This window comes from Fusarium poae, chromosome 3 (assembly GCF_019609905.1).
Source record: "Fusarium poae strain DAOMC 252244 chromosome 3, whole genome shotgun sequence".
NCBI lineage: Eukaryota > Fungi > Ascomycota > Sordariomycetes > Hypocreales > Nectriaceae > Fusarium > Fusarium poae.
Window position 1 is genome coordinate 6,733,163 of NC_058401.1, and position 20,733 is coordinate 6,753,895.

The 20,733-nt window shown below is 50.2% G+C and overlaps 6 protein-coding genes and 2 non-coding genes across 8 annotated transcripts; 5 read left to right on the plus strand and 3 right to left on the minus strand.

The window, feature by feature from the left end:
* Positions 1-1,194: 1,194 nt before the first annotated feature.
* On the plus strand, positions 1,195-6,890 carry FPOAC1_009638 (uncharacterized protein; the record flags this gene model as incomplete). The annotated part of the gene is made up of 2 exons (XM_044854062.1): positions 1,195-1,676; positions 1,931-6,890. 2 exons carry the CDS (start codon positions 1,195-1,197, stop codon positions 6,888-6,890), a joined length of 5,442 nt encoding a protein of 1,813 aa, XP_044706732.1.
* A 1,370-nt stretch (positions 6,891-8,260) lies between these two features.
* On the minus strand, positions 8,261-9,369 carry RPS0 (structural constituent of ribosome; the record flags this gene model as incomplete). The annotated part of the gene is made up of 3 exons (XM_044854063.1): positions 8,261-8,523; positions 8,574-9,022; positions 9,200-9,369. The coding sequence occupies 3 exons, from the start codon at positions 9,367-9,369 to the stop codon at positions 8,261-8,263; spliced, it is 882 nt and encodes a 293-aa protein (XP_044706733.1).
* A 355-nt stretch (positions 9,370-9,724) lies between these two features.
* Positions 9,725-10,689, plus strand: FPOAC1_009640 (uncharacterized protein; the record flags this gene model as incomplete). Its single annotated transcript, XM_044854064.1, has 2 exons — positions 9,725-9,770; positions 9,821-10,689. The coding sequence occupies 2 exons, from the start codon at positions 9,725-9,727 to the stop codon at positions 10,687-10,689; spliced, it is 915 nt and encodes a 304-aa protein (XP_044706734.1).
* Positions 10,690-10,898: 209 nt separating this feature from the next.
* Positions 10,899-12,165, minus strand: VMA6 (H(+)-transporting V0 sector ATPase subunit d; the record flags this gene model as incomplete). Its single annotated transcript, XM_044854065.1, has 4 exons — positions 10,899-10,982; positions 11,034-11,923; positions 11,974-12,062; positions 12,134-12,165. The coding sequence occupies 4 exons, from the start codon at positions 12,163-12,165 to the stop codon at positions 10,899-10,901; spliced, it is 1,095 nt and encodes a 364-aa protein (XP_044706735.1).
* A 620-nt stretch (positions 12,166-12,785) lies between these two features.
* NOP58 (Nucleolar protein 58) lies at positions 12,786-14,791 on the plus strand (the record flags this gene model as incomplete). The annotated part of the gene is made up of 3 exons (XM_044854066.1): positions 12,786-12,820; positions 12,909-12,998; positions 13,135-14,791. The coding sequence occupies 3 exons, from the start codon at positions 12,786-12,788 to the stop codon at positions 14,789-14,791; spliced, it is 1,782 nt and encodes a 593-aa protein (XP_044706736.1).
* A 1,247-nt stretch (positions 14,792-16,038) lies between these two features.
* On the minus strand, positions 16,039-17,234 carry FPOAC1_009643 (uncharacterized protein; the record flags this gene model as incomplete). The annotated part of the gene is made up of 3 exons (XM_044854067.1): positions 16,039-16,323; positions 16,376-16,959; positions 17,012-17,234. The coding sequence occupies 3 exons, from the start codon at positions 17,232-17,234 to the stop codon at positions 16,039-16,041; spliced, it is 1,092 nt and encodes a 363-aa protein (XP_044706737.1).
* A 2,488-nt stretch (positions 17,235-19,722) lies between these two features.
* Positions 19,723-19,807, plus strand: FPOAC1_009644. The gene has a single exon. It is a non-coding gene; the product is annotated as a tRNA-Asn (tRNA).
* A 572-nt stretch (positions 19,808-20,379) lies between these two features.
* On the plus strand, positions 20,380-20,463 carry FPOAC1_009645. Its single transcript has one exon. It is a non-coding gene; the product is annotated as a tRNA-Asn (tRNA).
* Positions 20,464-20,733: the final 270 nt, after the last annotated feature.

Sequence of the window (20,733 nt, forward strand, 5' to 3'; positions counted from 1 at the left end):
ACTTGGGGCACACGATAAAGCTCAAGGTATAGGAACTGCGTTATCCTATGCTCAATTAGTGTTCAGTCAAGTACAGCTACATAATCGACCTGAATCGATAAGTGCTATTCTTAAGTGCTAGGTTGACAATTGACCCACACACCCTCTTCTTCTCCCACGATCCCATGTGCCAATCCAACCGCAAACAAGCCCCAAGTCCAGAGCCAAAGCCAAAGCCAGAGCCCGGTCCCGCGAGGCAAGCGTCTTTCTTGGTCTGGCCTCGAGAGGTTCGATTCGAGAGAAAAAAAAGAGTCTTCCCCAATTGCTTCTCAAAGTGTCCTACTTTCTTTCCCTTTCCCTTTCTTTGCTTTTTCTGTGTGAGACAGATCGAATGGGCTTGGCCAGGGTCCTATTGTCGTATCGTGTGCCGTTATTCTACTGAGAAAACTACACGTCTGTTTTTTTTCGCATACAGCGTGACTCTTTTATTTTTTGTTATTTTTTTATGACCCCTCTGTCCCTGTCTCAGTATCTGTCTTGTCTCTGTCCCGTTGCCGACGATCACTCAGCAGTCGAACGAACATATCTCTGACACAACCAACTCCAATGTCAACAACAACAACAACAACAATACTTTGCTAACGATTTAACATCTCTACTACTTTATGGCTTTATCATGTAAGTCGGTTTATTTAATTCTCTTCTTTCATCATGAAATCAACTCCACACTTCAAGATTGTCCGTGGTGGAAAATCAACCAGGTTATTCCATGTTGGTCGTCTCGCCAGGCCTCAGGTTGGTCTGGGTAGTTAATTAATTACCTAGACTACGCTGCAACCAGGTTGGAACTAGCATAGCATAACCAGGCAATCTAACGTTGCCAATGGTGCTTGGTCCAAGCCAACACTTTTACTTTCATCTTTTCCTTCATCCCATATCCCATCATATTCGTATCGGACTCGCCGTCTTTCTTCTTGAATCTCTTTCCTTCCCTTCTGCCATCTCTGGACTGCCGTACCCCACTGTAGCCCGCGCGCACCGCACCGCACCGCACCAGGGTTCATCAGTTACAGCACAAACCACGACATGCGCGACAGCTTCCAAATTACTCGCTGCTAACTCAATGCCTTATTTGACAGCTCCTCTATCGCTTTGAGCACCGTCAGCTCTGCACTCTCCTGACGAACAGGCAACGCGCCTGCAAGAGGACGTGCCATGGAGGCCCTGGAGGCTTCGTCTGCGTCTGCAGACCCGCTGCCCCCAGCATCTGGTCTCAGCACTGCGCCCCCAGCTGCAACCACTGTCAAGGATCCGACGTCGACCAAAACAACCCATCAGTCAAGGTCTCGTTCAGGGTCAGGCCTTGTCGCAGCCCCTACAGCAATCGTCACTGGACTCAGGAAAAGGGAAAACACCAGCCCCAGCTTCTCAACGCCCACCAAGTGGCCTTCTGTGAGGTCCACTACCACCGTCGCGCGCATGCCTACGACCAGTACAACTGTCGCGAAACCACTGGTTCCTCTCTCTGAACGACGAATTCACCAAACCAAGCACACGGCCCGAAGTCTCAAGGACTCAGATTCCAGCGCTGATAACCAGGCCCGATGGGAAATTGCTCCCGATGGGGGATCGGCAGGCCGAGAGGGACGTCAATTCACTGTCGCCAACGTGGGGAACAATGGTCGCATATATCTGAGGTAGGTTGAGATCTGAATCATCTCATGTTTCCTTCTGTCAACCCGGGTCTCCCTTGGGAAACCTCCTGCCACACTACTGCTCTCCCTTCACTCTGCGGTCTCTGCTCGCGCCTTGTGGGGAGATGTCTTAGTGGCTTCCATATTGCGATCTCATCTTGCGTCGCCTTGGGGATATCGCAACGTGGCTGGCACATAACAAGACGCTTGCTCGTATTGTCACTTGCGTGCCACAAACCACTGACTCTCATTCTTAGGCCGACTGTTCGCCCTGCGTACCAGCGATGTCCTCAGCCTCAATTTGTCTTTCCCATCACGCCACCCAGCACAGCAGGCTTGGATGCAATTTATCAAACTAAGCAGGTTCAAGACGAGACCAGCGAGCTTCACGTCAGTCAGTGGACACCGACCGAACCGTCGCCTTATGACACCCACAACCGAACCTATTTCGAGCACGAGTCTTATCCGCTCCGTCCTATAAGGCACAGACGCGCCCTTTCCGACAGCACGGTCCACGAAGTAACCGTAACGAAGGAGTCGGAGCCGGGTGCCTTCAAAATAGTTATATCTAAACCGTTGGAGGAACATCGGCCCCGGACTATGGAAGATTTGGATTCCAACGACCCTCTTCTCGACATTTCGATTCCTTCCTGGCGTATTGGTGTCCCACGTTTTACTGGAAGAGGCACACCGATGATTCGAGGATCTTCGTACGCTCCCACTGAGGAGTTCCGCTCCAGCAGCGCTTCGCTGCTGAGCCGACCTCAGGGCGTGCTCAACAGCTCTCATCCTGATATCGCATCTCCGAGACGACCAAATTCCATGATTGTACCGATGCTACGACTTTCACGAACAATGTCCGCCTTGACTCAGACTCCTTCAAGTGCACAGTTCTCCAAACCTGTCCGCCCTAGTTGGCGATCTAACTCAAAAGTTGAACCCGCCATGTTCGACGACCTCACATTTAAACCAGCATGCGATGATCGAACATTAGTGAAATATTCTGCAGCGACCGGAGCTGTCGTAGCTGCTACGCCCCCACGCCTCGTCGCTGAAATCACTTCACCAAGTTTCCTCGACTACGAACTTATTTCGGACTTCTTCCTGACCTTCCGGGCTTTCCTCGAACCCGTGGATCTTTGCCGTATGCTCATCGCAAGATTACGGTGGGCTCTGGCTCGTGACGATGAAACAGGAATGGTGGTTCGCGTTCGCACGTTCGTTGCCCTTCGACACTGGATCCTCAACTACTTCATGGATGATTTCGTTGTGGATTACAACCTCCGACTTGTTTTCTGCGAGCTCCTCAACGACTTTGTGGATGAACTCTCACAATCTAAACGAGCTCAAAAAGTCCAGCTTAAGATTCTTGGAGAGCTCAAAAAATGTTGGCGAAGGGTTTGTGCACTTTATTGGGATAGCCCTGATTTCGACGACACACTCGATTCCAGCATGCCTGTTACGCCTGGTGGCATTGCAGGTCATCGAGATGCCAGTCTGGACCCGTCATTCTGGGAACAAGATGGAGTCGAAACGCCCCGAATCGAAAGTCTATTACCGCTCCGGAAGAGCCTAGCCGACCGAACTAGTTTTATCGCAGATATTTCTCGAGCCGGTCGTGGCAGAGATTCCGTCGTAGTAGAGCCTCGGCCGTGCACACCGGATGGGCAGCTTACAAGAGACCCCATGGAGGGACAACAAACCTCACCAGTTAGTATGATCAGCATGGCTAGTATGGATATTGTCTCTTGTTCATTTCCTACCAAGGCCAAATCTACCGCCCAACCAACGGCCCGAAATCACCAGACAAACCCCCTGGCTGCTCATCCTGTTGCAGCCACTTCAAATCCACATTCAGGACCTGTAGCGACAACCCCTCGCGCACTCGTTGGCAAGCGAGTCCGACCCCAGGGCGCTCACAAACGCAACAACAGCTTGACTGATTCCCTACGGGAGCATAGCACTGACAAGTTGTCATTCAAGGATCAAGAGTTCATGATGACTGCCCCTTATGCAGGCAGCCTTGTTCGTGGAAACCTGCTACCTCCAGGCCAGGCATATGTCGATATCGACCCAGAAGAGTTTTCCAACGGCTTGTTGCCAATCACCAGCATGAGTCATGACAGCCAGAGCCTCATCAAGCAGAGAACGCCCGGAAGTGCTATGTCTGGCCATGGTATGAAGAAGCTTCTGGGCAGTGTGCGAAGAGCCCTCAGTACTAGGGGACAAGGAACGTCATCTACACAAGGAAGTCTTGTTAGTCTCAACAATATTGGTCCACGAGGTGCCACGACGAATCGAATTCCCGGAACAGCTGTTGTACCCCAGAGCCGACAAAGGCCTAGCCTCCCTCGACCGCCTGTCAGAATCGACTTGCTTGGTGCGGAAGTGGTCGAGGATTTTAAGAAGGCGGTGCGAGACGAGGCCGCCGCTGAGGCTGACCGCCGTGGACTGCCCCCACCGATGTCTCCTAACCCATCTCTAACGCCTACCCGCGATTTCCAATGCTCGGCGGCTGTTTATATGGATCCAACCGCCTTTGAGAACCTGCCTCAGCACCGACCTACTAGTGACATGGCAATTACTACAGGCAGCAAATCTATCGTGATCGTGGATGATACGACCCCCTTCGATCCATCTCTGTTACATCGAGTTCCCGCGAGCAATGCTTCCGTTGAAGCATTTGCCGACGCTTTCAAGCTGACAGGTGCTGACCCAACACCTCCATCCACCCCTCCGGCTGGTCACAGTACAGGCACCCCCAGACGTTCTTCATACCTGCTCAACCAGCATCTTGTGCGTCCTTCATTGGATGAGGATCCTCTGCCGCCATTTGTTCCTGACTTTGCTACCCTTGCTCCTGTTACCAGCGCTCCCATCTCCGAAGATGGTAACCGTATGTCGTCCTCGAATGCAGCTCGAAGCTCACGCAACCACCCTCCAGTGTCGTTACAGAACCATCGCCGTCTGAAGTCGGGCAGAACGCACCGGTCTCTAAACTCTCTATTGCGCCGCCGTAGTTCAGCTACCAATGCTTTTGTCCGTCGGTCTACTGTACAGAGCTTCGATGCCACCACAATCTCTGCCCCGTCCGTTGCAGAACATGAACCCGAGGAGCCTATGCCGAAGCCCCTGCGAATTCTTCGACGACGCCCAGGGGGAGACCTTCGAGCCGCTACGAACGTTGGGGAGCTGGACCCTGTCAACACATTGAGAAGGTCACATTCCGTCGGATCACTCACAACATACTCCGAGTCAATTCGCAGCTCTTTCATTCAGAGCCCGCGCATGAATTCGTTTGGCCATGGTTCTTTTGGCCGAGGCTCCTATACCCGCGGTTCTTACGGTAATGGCGAGGTTGTTTCCATCGACTACACACAGCCTAAGAGCGAAGCCTTTTCTGTTGGACAACTTGCAGACAAACCGAGACGAGACCTTTCTCTATTCAGCACTCATTCATCTAAACCAGCGATGCGTCCCTCTTTTGAAAAAGAGGCACAGAAACTGGCACAAATTCCAGACGATGATGATGATGGTGGCATTGAATCCGCACTGGCCAAGCTGGAAGGAAAATTCCCCGAGAGAAGAGCGCACAACTCAGCTGTTGGGCCCCCTCCCATGAACCGAGCAGTCAGTGACAGTGTCGCCTCTCATGTATTAGATGCCGAGCACAGGAGAGAACACCACGAGCAGCAGGTTGTGGTTAGGGAGACGTTCATGTTTGATGCCGAGGATAGCGAGCCTGAACCTATGATCGGGTCCCAGGACCAGCATCTCACACCTCAACGGCCGGCCACTGAAGCAATGTCGTTCTTGACTGGTTCTTCCCACAACTCCTACTCGTCTGTGCCAATTCTCGAACGGGATTCGGTCAAGGGTCGCCCATGGACCAACATATCAATCTTGGAAGGTCCAGACGAAGAAACGACACCTCGACCCCAGAAAACGCTTCCATATGTTGGTGGCGAGGGCGACCCTGAGTACGCTTCATTCGATTTTGTGGAGAAGACACAGAGTATCGAGGGTATCAAGCCGGGCGATACCTCTCCAACAGTTGAAGAAGATCAGTCGTTCCTCGACGATGACAGCGACCTCTCATCTGAGATGTCTGCCGACGCTCTTGAATACGAAGAGTCTGACTTTGGCGAAAGTGTAGTCCCTCGAGTTAAGCTTCCTGCTCATCCTCTCGGATCCCCAGCGCCCCCTCCCAATCGCAAACCTCCCTCACCTCCTATGACTCTAGTACAAGCTCTTGAGATGTCCCCAACTTCCTGCGTTCATGTTCCTTCATTGCATGAAGAACAGGTCTGGGGTCAGAAGCCACTCCCTCCAACCCCCGAGACAACACCGACTGCCCCTTATGTTCAAGCACCAGAACGAGCAACTATCGATGGGTACCGCCAAGCTGCTAAGCCCGAGTCCATCGAAAGCAATAAATACTCAGCTCATCTGCCATTCATCCTGGCCTTTGACTCGGAGATTCTTGCACAGCAGTTCACCCTCATCGAAAAGGACGCCTTGAATGAAATTGACTGGAAGGAGCTTATTGACATGAACTGGAAAGACGCTGCTCACAGCGATTCTCGCTCATGGGTTGATTTCCTCCGCAACTCTGATGCTCATGGCGTTGAGGTTGTCATCGCTCGCTTCAACATCATGGTCAAATGGGCTATTTCCGAAATTGTTTTGACTCAGGGTCTCGAAGAGAGAGTGAGATGCATCACCAAGTTCATTCACATCGCAACACACTGCCGCCGATACCGCAACTTCGCCACTCTTGGACAACTCACCATTGCTCTGTCCAGCAATGAAGTTGCCCGCCTGGCCGAGACCTGGCGACATGTTTCTCCTCAGGATCTGAAGACACTGCAGGATCTTGAACAGCTGGTTACACCCATGCGCAACTTTTACAACCTCCGCGCTGAGATGGAAACTGGCTCAGATCAAGGCTGCATCCCTTTCGTTGGTATTTACACCCATGACCTTCTTTACAACGCTCAGCGTCCATCCGAGATGGCTGGCTCGCCTACCACACCTCCTCTGATCAACTTTGAACGGTGCCGTATCGCCGCCTCTGTTGTTAAGACACTGCTCAGACTGTTGGAAGCCAGCACTCGATACAAGTTCCAGCCTATCGAGGGTATTACAGAACGCTGTCTCTGGATGAGCGCCTTGAGCGATGAGGATATTCGACGCCACTCAGAGATGCTCGAATAACCCTACACAAACATGTCGAACACCCACATTTTCTCAACACATCACACATATGGGAACGATAATTACGATTTATGACACACCGACTCGACGGCGTTTCATCTCCTATGTCTCAAAATCATCACAAGAGCATACCCAGCATGTCTCTGCATTATACCCCCGTCTCCTACATAGTATAATCATCACCTGGCGACACAACATAGCCATTTCATTCTCCAACTACTACATACAACATAATCATCATCAAAGCATCTGGGACTGCAGCAAGGAGTTGGGAACCTTTCTTTTTTTTTTACTTTCCATTTCCATTTTCATAGGAAGTTCATTGGGGTTTCTAGGTCTAATTTCAATCATACCCCCACAGCGCAAGTGCAAACTTGTGCCTGTTCCTTTTTTTACTCTTGGTCTCTTCAACTCATAGAGCGGGACTGGAGAAGAGTGATGGAAAACGGGTCACCGGATGGATCAACTGTTTGGATTCACTTGATACATAAGTGGTTACTGATGGGTGGGAGCAACGGAGTTGACAAACTGGAGGATTAGTGAAATGAGCAGATGTAGCAAAGGATTTACACAATTGATACCACGTCTACGATGAACAAATGCTGTCTCTTGGGTTCTGGTGCTATGTACCTCGTGCCTTCTAATAGAATGATGCCAGGTCGAATGAGTGAGCAAGGCCAGATTGCATCTGAATATGTAACAACACAATCGAACTTGAGTCCAACGGAACGAGTACCACTGTCCCAATGTCCATGATACCTCTACAGGGTTGACTTGAGATATACGGGCATGCCAGACAAACCTTCATAATGTTACGTGACTACTTGTCTACACAACAACCTTCAGCTCTCAAACATAAACGTCACGATCAACAATTATTTACGGCACACTTGATTGGGTAAACCCAGCTTATACGACTCATATTTTGACTTCTGCTCGCATCAATACAAATCTCCACAGAAACAAAGGCGGGATAACGATCAAGTCCATCCCCTCAGCAGCGCAGGGCTTTCCCTCTCCATCCTTTCCAGTGAGAAAGGAGGCGAGTATCTTTCCCTCATTAGCACCGCCAAGTTTTGAAAACAAAAACCTTTAATTCCAATGAAAAGTTCGTAATATGAAAAGGTCAGCAAGTTATTGTGTTTTGTCGTAAGATGGTGAGGGGGATAGAAGAAACAGGACATGTTTGCCGAATAGTTTGATTGAACCACAACATCCACACATCCTTCAATGCTTTTTCTGCTCTCCCATTCCAGGACCTTGTGTCAAATTCACTTGTTTGAATTTTTTTGGTATCCTCTTTTTTAGTTTCTTTACCAGTCGATATCCGGCTCAGCTTGAGCGCCAGAACCCTCCGGGGCCCCAGTACCCTACCACTGGGACTCCTTGGGGGCCTCGGCGGAAGCAGCCCACTCGGTGTTGGCGGGGGCAGCACCCCACTCCTCACCGGCAGCGCCATCCCAGCCAGGGGCGCCAGCAGTGCTAGCACCGGCGAAGCCAGCGGCGGGAGCCTCCCAGTCGGCACCAGCAGAGGCCTGGAAGCCGGACTCGATGGCGGCAGGGCCCTCCTCATCAGCGCCGGGGAGCTTCTCCTCCTCAACCTTGTCCTCGGCCTCAGCCTCGGGGTCACGGTCTGCAGACAGTCAGTGTGAGTTGGTAGGTTAGCTAGGATCCAAAACGTACAGAAGTAAAGATCGACCATGACGTCCCAGGGGGTCTCGCGGTTGTAGATGGTACCACGGAGGCGGAGGACCTCACGGGCGAGCATCCACCAGACGGCACCGATAGCGTGGCGACCCTTGTTGTTGGTGGGGATGGCAACATCGACGTACTCGGTGGGAGAGTCAGTGTCGGCGAGGGCAATGACGGGGATGTTGACGTAAGAAGCCTCCTTGATAGCCTGGGCGTCGGTTCGGGGGTCGGTAACGATGATCAGACGGGGCTCCTTGAAAGATCGAGTGATGTAGTTGGTGAAAGAACCGGGGGTGAAGCGACCAGCAATGGCGGTAGCACCAGTGTGGGCGGCGAACTTGAGAACGGCACGCTGACCGTAGGGACGGGCAGAGATGACACAGATGTCGGCGGGGTTGTCAATGGCAGCAATGACACGGGCAGCCAGGACAATCTTCTCCCTATGAATGCACTGTTAGTGGATCTGCAGACAAAAATGTGGTGTCCTGGCTCAAGTGTCTCGACCCCTCCTCCGAATAGCTTCATATTTCCAAATTTGAAGATGCGCTTTCAGGTCCCCGTCTCGACACATGTTGAAGCCCATAGTCCACCAAAAAAATAAACAATTTTAAACATACCAGGTCTTGCCGACGTTGATGACGTTGACACCATCCTGACGGGTCTTCCAGAGGTAGTTCTCCATGTGAACCTGGAGGTTCTTGGAGCCGAGGTGGCACTGAGCGGCCAGCAGGGTCTCGATGTCCTGGCTGGTGGCGTTCATGACGGAGGGCAGGTTGGAGGGAGCCATCTTGACGGATATGTTCTCTTGTCTGGATTGACGAAGGGATGGCTTGGGAGAGTGACGGCGAAGAGAATTGTGGTGTTGCGTGCAAAGAGTCGCAAAACGGGAAGTTCGCGATGGAATTTTGAGCCCAAAATGTGTGTGGTGGGAAGCCCTGATTCTCGTTACGCTTGTCTTTTTCAGGATTAGTGCGGGGGGATAACTTATCAGCACGTGATTGTTGAGCTAGACCAGTCTGGGAACCACCCTGTGGCCTGTCACGGTATCGGCGGCCGGGTCATGGAAAATTTGGGGCGGGCATTGGCATTGGACGACAATCCGCTCTCTGGTGTAGAAGCAAAAACATATTGATGCTTTAATCATGCCCCCAAGAATACCGGCGCTGCCGAGCTTAGGCTCATTGAACCGTATGTTTTTGTTATAATTATGCACCTCTCAATGCTAATCGATTGTTCAGTTTGCCTCCGACCCGCATCGAAGTCCGCAACTCCCAATTTCCTACCCATCGTCCAGACGGCCAACCTTTCCCAGCGCGAGAAGAAGCGCAAGGCAAAGCAAGACCCGTATCGATGGGCCCAAGCAGAGCAAAGAAAGGCTGCCAATGTGCAACGGCGTGAAGAGCTATCTCGTGAGAGAGACGAGTCCTGGGGTGATGCTGTTCTAGGAAAGAAGACCCCCTTCATCGAATCTCTTGAGACAGCTGGCGTGCGGAAAACCGAGGGCCAGTCTGTGGCGGATAGTGAAATCCGCAATTATTTCCTTTCAGATCCTGAGGTTGAGGCAGCCACCAAGCATGCCTACCAACTCACCAAGCCCATGATTGGCGCTGTTGAGTCGCAGATGGAACCTGAGACCACGGAGGATAAGATGAAGCGGCACGATGAGAACCACGAGAAGGTCATCGAAGCTTTAAACCGAATTACGTCGCTTGAGAACGGCAGCTCAAAGGACCGCTTCCACGCCAACGTGCAGCGCATCATCAACGAGTTTGGTCGTCACCGAACCGACTCCATCTTTATGCCCGACAAGCCCCCAAAAACTATGCTTGGGGAAGAAATGCCTGGACGACATGGGCCTGATACTGGCAGCTCTGAGGTCCAGATTGCTATCTTGACAGCCAAGATACATAACCTCTCAAATGCCCTACAAATCAACCGAGGTTATAAAGACAAGCACAACAAGCGTAACCTAAGATTGCTGTTGCATCGCCGACAGAAGCTCATGAAGTACATGGATCGTAAGGAGAGAGGAAGTCAGCGATGGACTCACATGGTTGAGACGCTAGGCCTTACTCCTGCAACCTGGAAGGATCAGATCTCGTTGTAAGAGGAGGCGGGAGCTGTTTTTGTAGAATAACTTGTTTCTCTTTATGTACAATACAAGCCACCTGAAAGATGAGCGATGATGCCGCCTTTTGCACCAATACATCTTTCCCTTTGCGCCAGTGTGGAAACAATTCCTTGCCATTACGAGCTCACATTTGCTACTATACTAACACAAAACCCTGCTGAAAACGAAAGCTGGACAAACCCAAATCAAAAGACGCTGATGTAGTTGCCGATGCGCTCCTTCTGGTTCTGAGCTATGCATTCGGCAATCCAAGTGATGTTGCGGATTTCCTATTTATGGGTTAGTTGATGCAAAACACTGGGGCAAAACGAGTGACTAACCTGCTCTCGCAGCTTTACCCACGCGTAGACAATACCATGCGTGAATTGTCTAGTGAATGCGTTCTTGGAAATCTCCATCTCCTTCTGGTAAAACATATCTTCCAAGGTCTTGGTCTCACCAGCGCCACCACCCATGTTTCCAGGTCCCGATGGGCCACCACCAACATTGATGGCATCGAAGAAAGACTTGTAGTCATGAACACCATCGACAGCCAGACGAACTCCCTCGGGGTCGTCAGCACGAGAAAGCATGAGAGTTCCCTCAGGGTACAGCTTTCCAAAGCTGGGGTAGAGCTTGTTTCGATCCTGTTTGGATAGATCCGTACCGAAAGAGTTGAGTGTAATGTTGATGGCGCGGCGGTCAGCCTCAAACTCGAGAATCTCAGACATAACCTCAGCAGTGGGGGTGCCAGCCATCTCAGGGTGGGTGTTGACAAAGTTGTAAAAGTCCTCAAGGTAGTTCTTGTAAAGTGTGTTTCGGACAATCTCAATGTTCAACTCGTCAAGATCCTGGTGACTCAGGCTACCCTTAAAGTATTGGGCAAGAGGGGTTTCGATGAGTACACTGTTGTAGAGCTCCTCAATGTTGGTGGCAACGCAAAGCACAGGCATGGTTTCAAACCAGCCCAAGGGGTGGCATCGATCAAGCAGCTCGCGGGTATCGCGCTCGTGAAGGGTGCCTGTGATGAGAAGAGCAACATTGTCGATCATGTAGCCGTATGTGACGTAGTCCATAAATGTAGCGAGGGAGCCAACGGCCTGGGCGCGAACATATCGGAATTCTGAGATGAGCTTGTCGGTCGTCTTAGCCGCAAGAGCTGAGGTCGAGGGATTAGGCGGTAGAGAAGCAAGGAAGTCGCCGTAGGAAGGACCAAGTTGAAGCTTGAGATCTAGACACCGTTAGCATGTAAGCGGTCGACGATGAAGTCAAGTCGCGTACCATCAATGGTTTCGCATTGGGTCAAGTTGTTGTAGGCAGCGCCTGTAAGGAGGCTGTTGCGGTAGCCTCGGACAATGCCCTCGACGTAACTGTTCACTGGGGTTAGTCTCCATAACTAACTCGCATGAAGCTCCCATCTCCAATCCAGGCTAAGACGCACCCGTTGTTGACGTTGTAGTAAAGACCTTCCATCTTGTAATATGGTTCGTCGCGTTTCGTGCTGCACTATTCTATCGTATTCGAGGTTTTGATAAATAAATGGAAGTCTGGATGGTTGGGGCGATGAATTAGGTCTATATCCTAAGTTGGTCGCCTAACATTCCCAAGCCGCAACGCAAGCTAGACGTCGCGAGTATCGAGGCCCACACGTGAGTGGCCAGGAGTATTGACTGATGCAGCAGGCGTCACAAAATAATGGGGACTTGGGAGACCTAGACTAAATTCTAAGTACATTTTTTGGCTATTACCACCCCAAGTCTGACCTAATGTTTCCATCAACCACCAAATCAGTACCGGGTTTTATGCGTACCTTAGTACTTGTGTGGCTGGGATACGTACCGACCTGTAGGTGAGGGTCGGACTTTCCTTCTGCCGGACGCCGTTGACCATGCATCACATTTTCTGCGCCAGCCAAAGGCCAAAAAAAGTTGGGTGGGTCCTTCCTAAGCTTCCTCTGAAATTTTTCCATCGCCAATTTATCTTCGATCTTTCCTTCCGCAGCCGCGCTCAACGAACCGGACTGTGCCTCGCGAGGAAGCCACGACGCCAAACGATTAAAGCGAGACCATCAGGAAGGAACTAAACAATTCAAAATGTCGCTCTTTGTGCTTGCCGAGACGCCGGCAGGGTAAGTCGCGATCCTCGACAGCCTCAACCTCGATTTATTATTGCGAGGAAGTTGCAAGTCAAACAAGGCATTGGCTAACAATTGGTAGCTATGGCCTGTTCAAGGCTACCGACAAGAAGATGCTCAAGAACGAGGAACTCGCTGCTGAGCTCGGCCGGCCTGAGAAGGTCGTCGAGATGTAAGTTTTGAACATTTTTTTCATTCGCGAAAACTCTAGCCATTGAGCATCCAAAAATGTCCTTTTTCGATACATTGGACGGTCGCAAACATGGAATGACGCCAAAGTCACACCAACTGACATCTCTTCCTTACAGGCTCAAGCTCAAGAAGTTTGTCAAGTTCGACAGTGCCGCTACCGCTCTCGAAGAGGCTGCCTCGCTCAAAGAGGGCAAGGTCCCTGAGCTTCTTAACCAACTCCTCGACGACCTCAAGTCCGAGAAGAAGGCTTCGCTCGCTGTTGCCGACATGAAGCTGGGTACAGCCATTTCCAACTTGCCCGATCTTAACATCTCCCCTGTCTCTGGTTCCAACACAATGGATCTTTTCCGAGGCATTCGAGGCCAGATGGCCAACCTCATCCCCGGTCTGCTTGAGGAGAATTTTGACCGCATGGCTCTGGGTCTTTCTCACTCTATGTCGCGCCACAAGCTCAAGTTCTCTGCCGACAAGGTCGACTCCATGATCATCCAGGCTATCAAGCTTCTTGACGACCTCGATAAGGAGCTCAACGTTTACGCCATGCGAGCCAAGGAATGGTACGGATGGCACTTCCCCGAGATGGCCAAGATTCTCAACGACAACTTGGCCTACGCTCGCGTCATCCTAGCTGTTGGTATGCGTACCAACATTGCCGACTGTGACCTCTCTGAGATCCTCCCCGAAGAGATTGAGGTCTCTCTCAAGGCTGCCGCCGAAATCAGCATGGGTACCGAGATTACCGATGAGGATCTTGAGAACATTAAGCTCCTGGCTGACCAGGTCATTGTCTACTCTAACTACCGAACTCAACTCTCTTCATACCTCGAGAGCCGCATGCGCGCTATCGCCCCCAACCTGACTGCCCTTGTCGGCTACCTCGTCGGTGCCCGCCTCATTGCCCACGCTGGATCTCTCATCAGCTTGGCCAAGGCTCCTGGTTCCACTGTCCAGATCCTCGGTGCCGAGAAGGCTCTTTTCCGTGCCCTTAAGACCAAGCATGACACACCCAAGTACGGTCTTATCTACCACTCTTCGCTCATTGGTCAGGCTACTGGCCGAAACAAGGGAAAGATCGCCCGTATGCTGTCTGCTAAGGCTGCTCTCGGCCTTCGTGTTGATGCTCTTGGTGACATCGAAGATGATGCCGATGAGGAGGAGCGCGCCATCCTTGGCCTCAGCAACCGTATTAAGCTCGAGAACCACCTCCGCAAGCTCGAGGGCAAGCCTCTCCTGCCCAAGGGTGCGAACGTTACTCCCTCCGGCGAGATCGTCGGTGCTGGACAGTTCACTGTTAAGGAGACCCGCCGATACAACGATGACGCCGATGGTGTAGCCGACGAGGAGGAGGCCACAACCACCCCTGCCAAGAAGATCAAGAAGGCCAAGAAGCTCATCGAGGAGGTCGATGAAGAGATGAAGGACGCTAGCGACGACGATAGCGACGACGCTGCTACCAAGCCCAAGAAGCTTTCCGAGGCCGAGTACGAGCGCCTCGCTGAGGAGGCCGGCATCTCTGTCAAGAAGTTCAAGCGCAAGTACGAGCGAGGCGATGTCGAGCTGAACGCCGATGGTACACCCAAGGTTGTCAGCAAGAAGGAGCTCAAGAAGCTGCGCAAGGCTGCTGAGGCCGCTGAGAAGGCTACTGCTACACCTACCAAGTCTCAACCTGAGGAGACTGAAGGCAAGAAGAAGCGCAAGCACGACTCGGATGATGAGGCCACACCCAAGAAGGAGAAGAAGCAGAAGAAGAAGAAGCGTCACTCTGATGCCTAAATGGTTCCGAGTACCTTATTATGGCGCAAGCCGTGATACATGATGCTGAATTGGACACAATCGTAGGGCTAAGAGATCATTAATTCTCAACCTACCTGCTTTACTCGTGATACCTGAGAGACTCCTGGCATGGCAGCTACTGCCCGCACCTTGTTTCCTGGCTGGCTGGCGTTTGGGCGGAGGGCATATTGGCGTGATTTGGTTTTACTCATTTTTCGTATTCTCTACCCCTCTGTTCACGTTCCCCAGGGTGGTGGTTAAGGAGATGGATTTGGGTACTGGACTACATATGTATCTTTTGGGAGTGAACAGAGGGGATGTAGAAGATAAAGAATTTGTCAAGTTTAAAAGTTAATCCTGATTACCTTGCTCCGTCAATCGTGACTGCTAAAGTGAGCCCCTACTTTACAGAAATAAATAGCATATCATAAACTGACACTTGGTGGGTTTTCACAATTTTTAAAATCTAATACTGACTTCTTCCCTTACTCTGTATCTGAGAGTATAAATTTTGTCTCCTGTGCTTCTTGGTCCAACTTTTATAATACCATGAGTATGGTGTGTCGCAACAGGCTTTATGTTTGAGATGATATCAATTCCAGATACTACTCCTCACTACTTGAATAATTGACCGCCAAAGGCATTAGAGACGAAACTATTAGGATATCTCATGTCATCTAGATCAGTCTTCAAGCTATTTGTTTTTGTACCCTAAAAGTTTAAATGCCAACTTTTCTCCTACCCACTGTTCGTACATGTTACATCACATAGCACGTTCACACGTAATGTCAAGAATCAGACAAACAAATTTATTCGTAGCGATTGGGTATTGTAGCCATCCATAATCATCCAGAGTTCCAGTTCTCATTAAGCACCCACCTGAGCAAACAAAGGGTATCCTTGAATAACAAGCACAAAGCTACACCACCTCGTTCCACCGCCACTTTGCCCAAAAAAGAGAAGAATAAAATACATACACTGGAGTTAAAAAAACACACACACCAAGTAAGTGGCGGCGAGTTATCGAGATGGGTATCAGAGAGCAGGGTTGGTAAAAAAGCAAAAAACGTGTAGGCTAACTAGCTGAGTTGGAAGATCGAAGCCGGGGCATGGCCCTGGTGAATATCAGAAGAGAGCAGTCGAAGATGCTTTCGAAATCAAGTAGACCAGGCTAAATCCCGAAACGGGAAACCCTCAAGCGTTAGCCGACCATCACCTCAAGATTGAAAGGCACGAGGGGAGAGCATCTAGATGTTCTCCACGACGCGGGCGTTCATGGCCTGTTGGAAACCTGGGTCCTGACCTCCAAAGTCTTGCTGTCCGCCAAAGGCATTGCCACTGGACTCGCCAGTTTCGTTGGCCATGGCGGCATTGAGGGCGTTGCCCATGGTCTGGTTGGCACCAGGCAAGAAGATGACCTTGCTGTTGGCAGACTTGGCCATCGCCTGCATGGCCTCGAGGTATCGGATCTGCATGGCAGGGGCCGAGCTCAAGATGTCGGCAGCCTGTCGCATGAGCTTGGCAGATTCAACCTAAAAATTGGTTAGCAATGTGAAATAGACTCAATTTGATGTGGGTGGTTACCTCAGCTTTGGCGGCAATGATCTTGCTTTCACCGATACGCTTGCTCTGAGCAGCCATGGAGAGAGACTCTTGCAACTCCTGGCTGAAGACAATATCCTTGATGAGCATGCTCTCAACCTGAACACCCCAACCGGCAGCGACATCCTCGATAATTTCTCCAATTGACTGGGCAATCTCCTCACGACGCTCGATAACATCCTGGAGAACACGAGCACCAACGACGTGGCGGAGAGTGGTCTGAGTACGCTCCATAAGAGCTTGCTTGACGTTGTTGATACCGAAAGCGGCCTTGTGAGGAGAGACAATGTGGTAGTAGATGACAGAGGTCAAGCGAAGGGTAACATTGTCCTTGGTCATGCAAATCTGCTCTGGGACTTCGGTGGTCTGAATCTTGACATCAATCTGGAGAAGTCTCTCGCTGAGAGGATTGATCTTGACCAGACCGGGGTCAACAGCCTTGTAGAACTTTCCGAACTTGGTAACGAGACCAACGTTGCCCTGGTGGACTTCCTTGTAAGGGTTGGGACAAATGATGCAGCAGGGAATAGCGCCCATAGTTCCGACGATACCTCCGAGGACGTTCACTGCATTTGTGTAAGTTGCTGGCTCTATGGGCATAGTCTGGGTTGTACTTACTCATGCCTCCATACCAGTCATTGGTACCGGCCTCGTGTTCAACAACAGTCGCATACTTGCGCTGGAGATCTTCCTTCTTGGGAGGCTCGACCGACATCTTGTTCTGAGAGACGAAACCTCCATTGCCTTCGGTGGGTGCATGCGTGTGTTCGGGAGCGTAGGCGGGAGCGGGAGCCTTTGCGGATGAGCTTCCGCCGTTGATCATGCCCTCAGTGGACGACATTGTGAATGGATTTTGTTGTGTTTAGTCGAGAAGGATGTTGATTACTTAGTTAGTAGTATTGTTTGTTGCTGATCAAGATTTAAGTTGGGTGATACTTGGAAGATCAGATGTTTTTTTGATGATTTGGTATGAACAGAGACAAAGTGTTTCGAGATTTGGCGCGGGGGGAAGGGAGATATTTAATCTGTTTGAGACCACTGCCACCCTCTTTCGTTCGTTTTGATTGAATTTGAATTGAATTGGTTCTTACAAACGCCAAGGGCCTGAGGTGACGTCTTACCAATGTTGGCAAGTAACACCCGACCCAACACAACCTTCCTTCCTTCAGCAACCAGTAGCAGGTGACACGGGCAAGTTGGGAAGGAGTGATCTGCTCCCCCATATGGTGGAGTCAATATGGCATGCTAACCCTTGGCGACAATCACTTATTGGTTAGACAGACCAGGGACTTGCAGGACGCAAGGCTTGGGTTTGCCGCTAACCATCTGCACGAGAAAGTGGTTTTGTGATAAACTTTCAATTCACGGAAATACGGCCAACACGACACGACATGAAGTACCAGATCAGTGACTTGTCCAACACGTACCTACTCGGACCCTCGATTGATACCCATATCTTGGCCACTACGAGTCTACAACCAAACTGACCACGCTAAGCATCGACCACTTTCTGTGGAAATAGCACGGCTTAGCTCAAGTCCATGATATGGCCAAGCCTTTTGGTCGCTCGGTTTGTCGCGAACCCGGTAACGATGCGCGTTGGCCAAGCAGTGTAGCCTCTGCGTAACAACACACTGAGCACTCTAGCGGCTTCAATGATCGCGATACTACAGCTTTTCCGCCTCGCAGTCTCTTGATTCTTCTCGTCTTGTGTTGTGCTACTGCTGGCACCATTGAAAGCTTCACAGGGATATGCACTAGATCAGGGCCTAGAGGCAAATAGTGTGTACCTCCATCTTAACTCAGCCTCTTTGGCGGTAACGGCGCCGGAAGGGTCACGATACTTTCGCTAGCAGCTGTCTTTTCGCCCGATTGCAGTTGGCTTCCATGACCCTTGGACTTGTTGCTCACGGAGACTCGGCAGAGCTACTGCATAATCCCAACCAATAAGGACTCGAGCGCATTATACTTCTCACACAAAGCAGAGCTCCAGGGTCATGGACGACGTGTTATTTCATTGGTTGGAGGACGTGTGACCCGTTGGAGTGCCTGAGTGCACTGCCTCTTGTCAATTCACAAATATCCACTTGTCATTGTTGGTCATGGCTTTTAACTTGGGTACTGTACCATAGGTACTGTACTGTATGGCGAGAGGATATGACACGACTGATGGTCAGCCATGCATAAGCTCTATCTGGATCTGGAAATGACCGGGAGCTGTCTGCCGAGCAATGATGTTGTTGGGATGGACAGAGTTCTAGAATGCTTCTCAGCCTTGTTGAACTATCGCGTGTTGGACGTCGCAACAGTGCCTCAATCCATCTTGCCACTTGGAAATTAGATATTGGTTTGTTGGTCGTCCCAGTAAGAAGTAACTGAGCCTCAAAGTCGAAGCTTTCTACCCCACAAGGCAGAAGAACATAGACCGCTTATTTCATATAGTTATCGAACCAAAAACAACAAAGACAATTCTACGAGATTTTTGCGACTCAGCCTCTACACAGCCCAAACATAATCTACAGAAGCCCCGGAGCCGAGATCTTCGGCCCCGTGCATATCTGTTTGATCACGTCTTCTCAATTTCGGGCAAGCGATCGTCGTGATACTGCAGCAATGACGAAACTACCATTGGGTTTCTCTAGATGAAATAACTCCGAGGTCTTTACATACAGGTCCACTCAACTTTTCCAGAAAACTGCCACATTCGCCGCTGTTAATGACGATCGCATCCTTCCATGAACACAGCCACTAAGAAGGATTTGAAAGATTCCACTGACAGTAAGAATATCAGAATAAGCTATTATTATGAAGCAGAAAAGACAAGGCTAAGTTTTCACAGCCCAAGGCATTCATTCTACTACACGGGATGACCATCGTATTGAAAGCAATGTCGGTACCACATTAAAAGGGTGCAGGGTAATCGACCCCAAAACGAGGTGCTGGAGGCAAAGCTTGAAGCCAATATGCTTTACCACAGAATTAGAAAATACCAATCAGCTATTTAACTACAGCCTCAATGCGACAGTGAAATATTTTATTGATTCTTGAACATGAACATAATTGATGTGGGTGTTCCCCGAAGTTTAGAATGATCTCGATAGATGCAGCCTCGTCACGAAAAATAGGGCTCTTAGAGCAACCTTATTCTCACACAAATACAAAAGCAATACTTATGTAAGGTTTCGGTTACTCTATGTGAGCAATAATCAAGTAATCGCATGAACATGAACATAATAGAACTATCCATTTGGTTTCCAACGCTCACAAAATCGATCGACAAAAGTACAGGATTTCTGTTAGACAAACGCATTTCAACAGCAACTAAAGTATCCCCTGTGGCTTAGTTGGCTAAAGCGTCCGACTGTTATTAAATAGACAATCGGGAGATCGGAAGTTCGAGCCTTCCCGGGGGAGTTACCTTTTGTAATGTTGGTCTTTTGCCGACGAGTCATACCTAGCTACTCAACTTTTTGCCGCGCCTTGCCATTGAGTTGTGAATTCTCGAAGCCGCTTGTGCTACTGTGGACTGTGTACCAGAAACATGACTGGAGGGAAACAATTGGCTCTTCTCTTTCGTTCATTGTGAGGTTTTATCCTGGAGTTATTTAGAGGAGTTACCACATCGCATATAGATAACCTGCAGTTATGGCACAACCCCATGACTTCTCTCACAAATGGGTGCGTGCTTGAGAAGACTCAGTAGACTAGTATTCACTTACAACTACCATTCAGAAAGATATATTGGGTCAGCTTCGCAACAAGTTTGTCTAAGCTGGTTGACCCAATGCTCATGACATCTGCCACGACACTACTTCTGCTGTACAGAATTTCACCACCCTCAGCCAATTATTCTTCTCTTGAGTTCTTGGCAACTCAATGAATCGAATGCCTTATACAACTACTAGTTATACCACTCCAGTGTCGTGGAAAATCCCGCATATCGACATAGATCCCTACTCGACAGCGGCCATCATCAAATCAACTCGTCCCCTGTGGCTTAGTTGGCTAAAGCGTCCGACTGTTACTTGCAGACAATCGGGAGATCGGAAGTTCGAGCCTTCCCGGGGGAGAGAGCATCTCTACGAGATATCTTTTTGATGTTGTGGATATTTTTTATGCTAGACACGGTTGGAACTATGCCCCACTAGGGCTCACTTGGTGGGCTGGGATCATGAAACAGGTTGAGTGACATCGAGTGAGTGAGATTGGTTTCAGTGGGTGAGAAGACATGAGTAGTCTGGAGGCTGTAGAGGCAGACAACCTGAGGCCTTGGTGAGAGTGTGCCCGTCACTGATACCAGAACTCTTGAAGTAACCAAGAAAATATAACTTATTAGATCA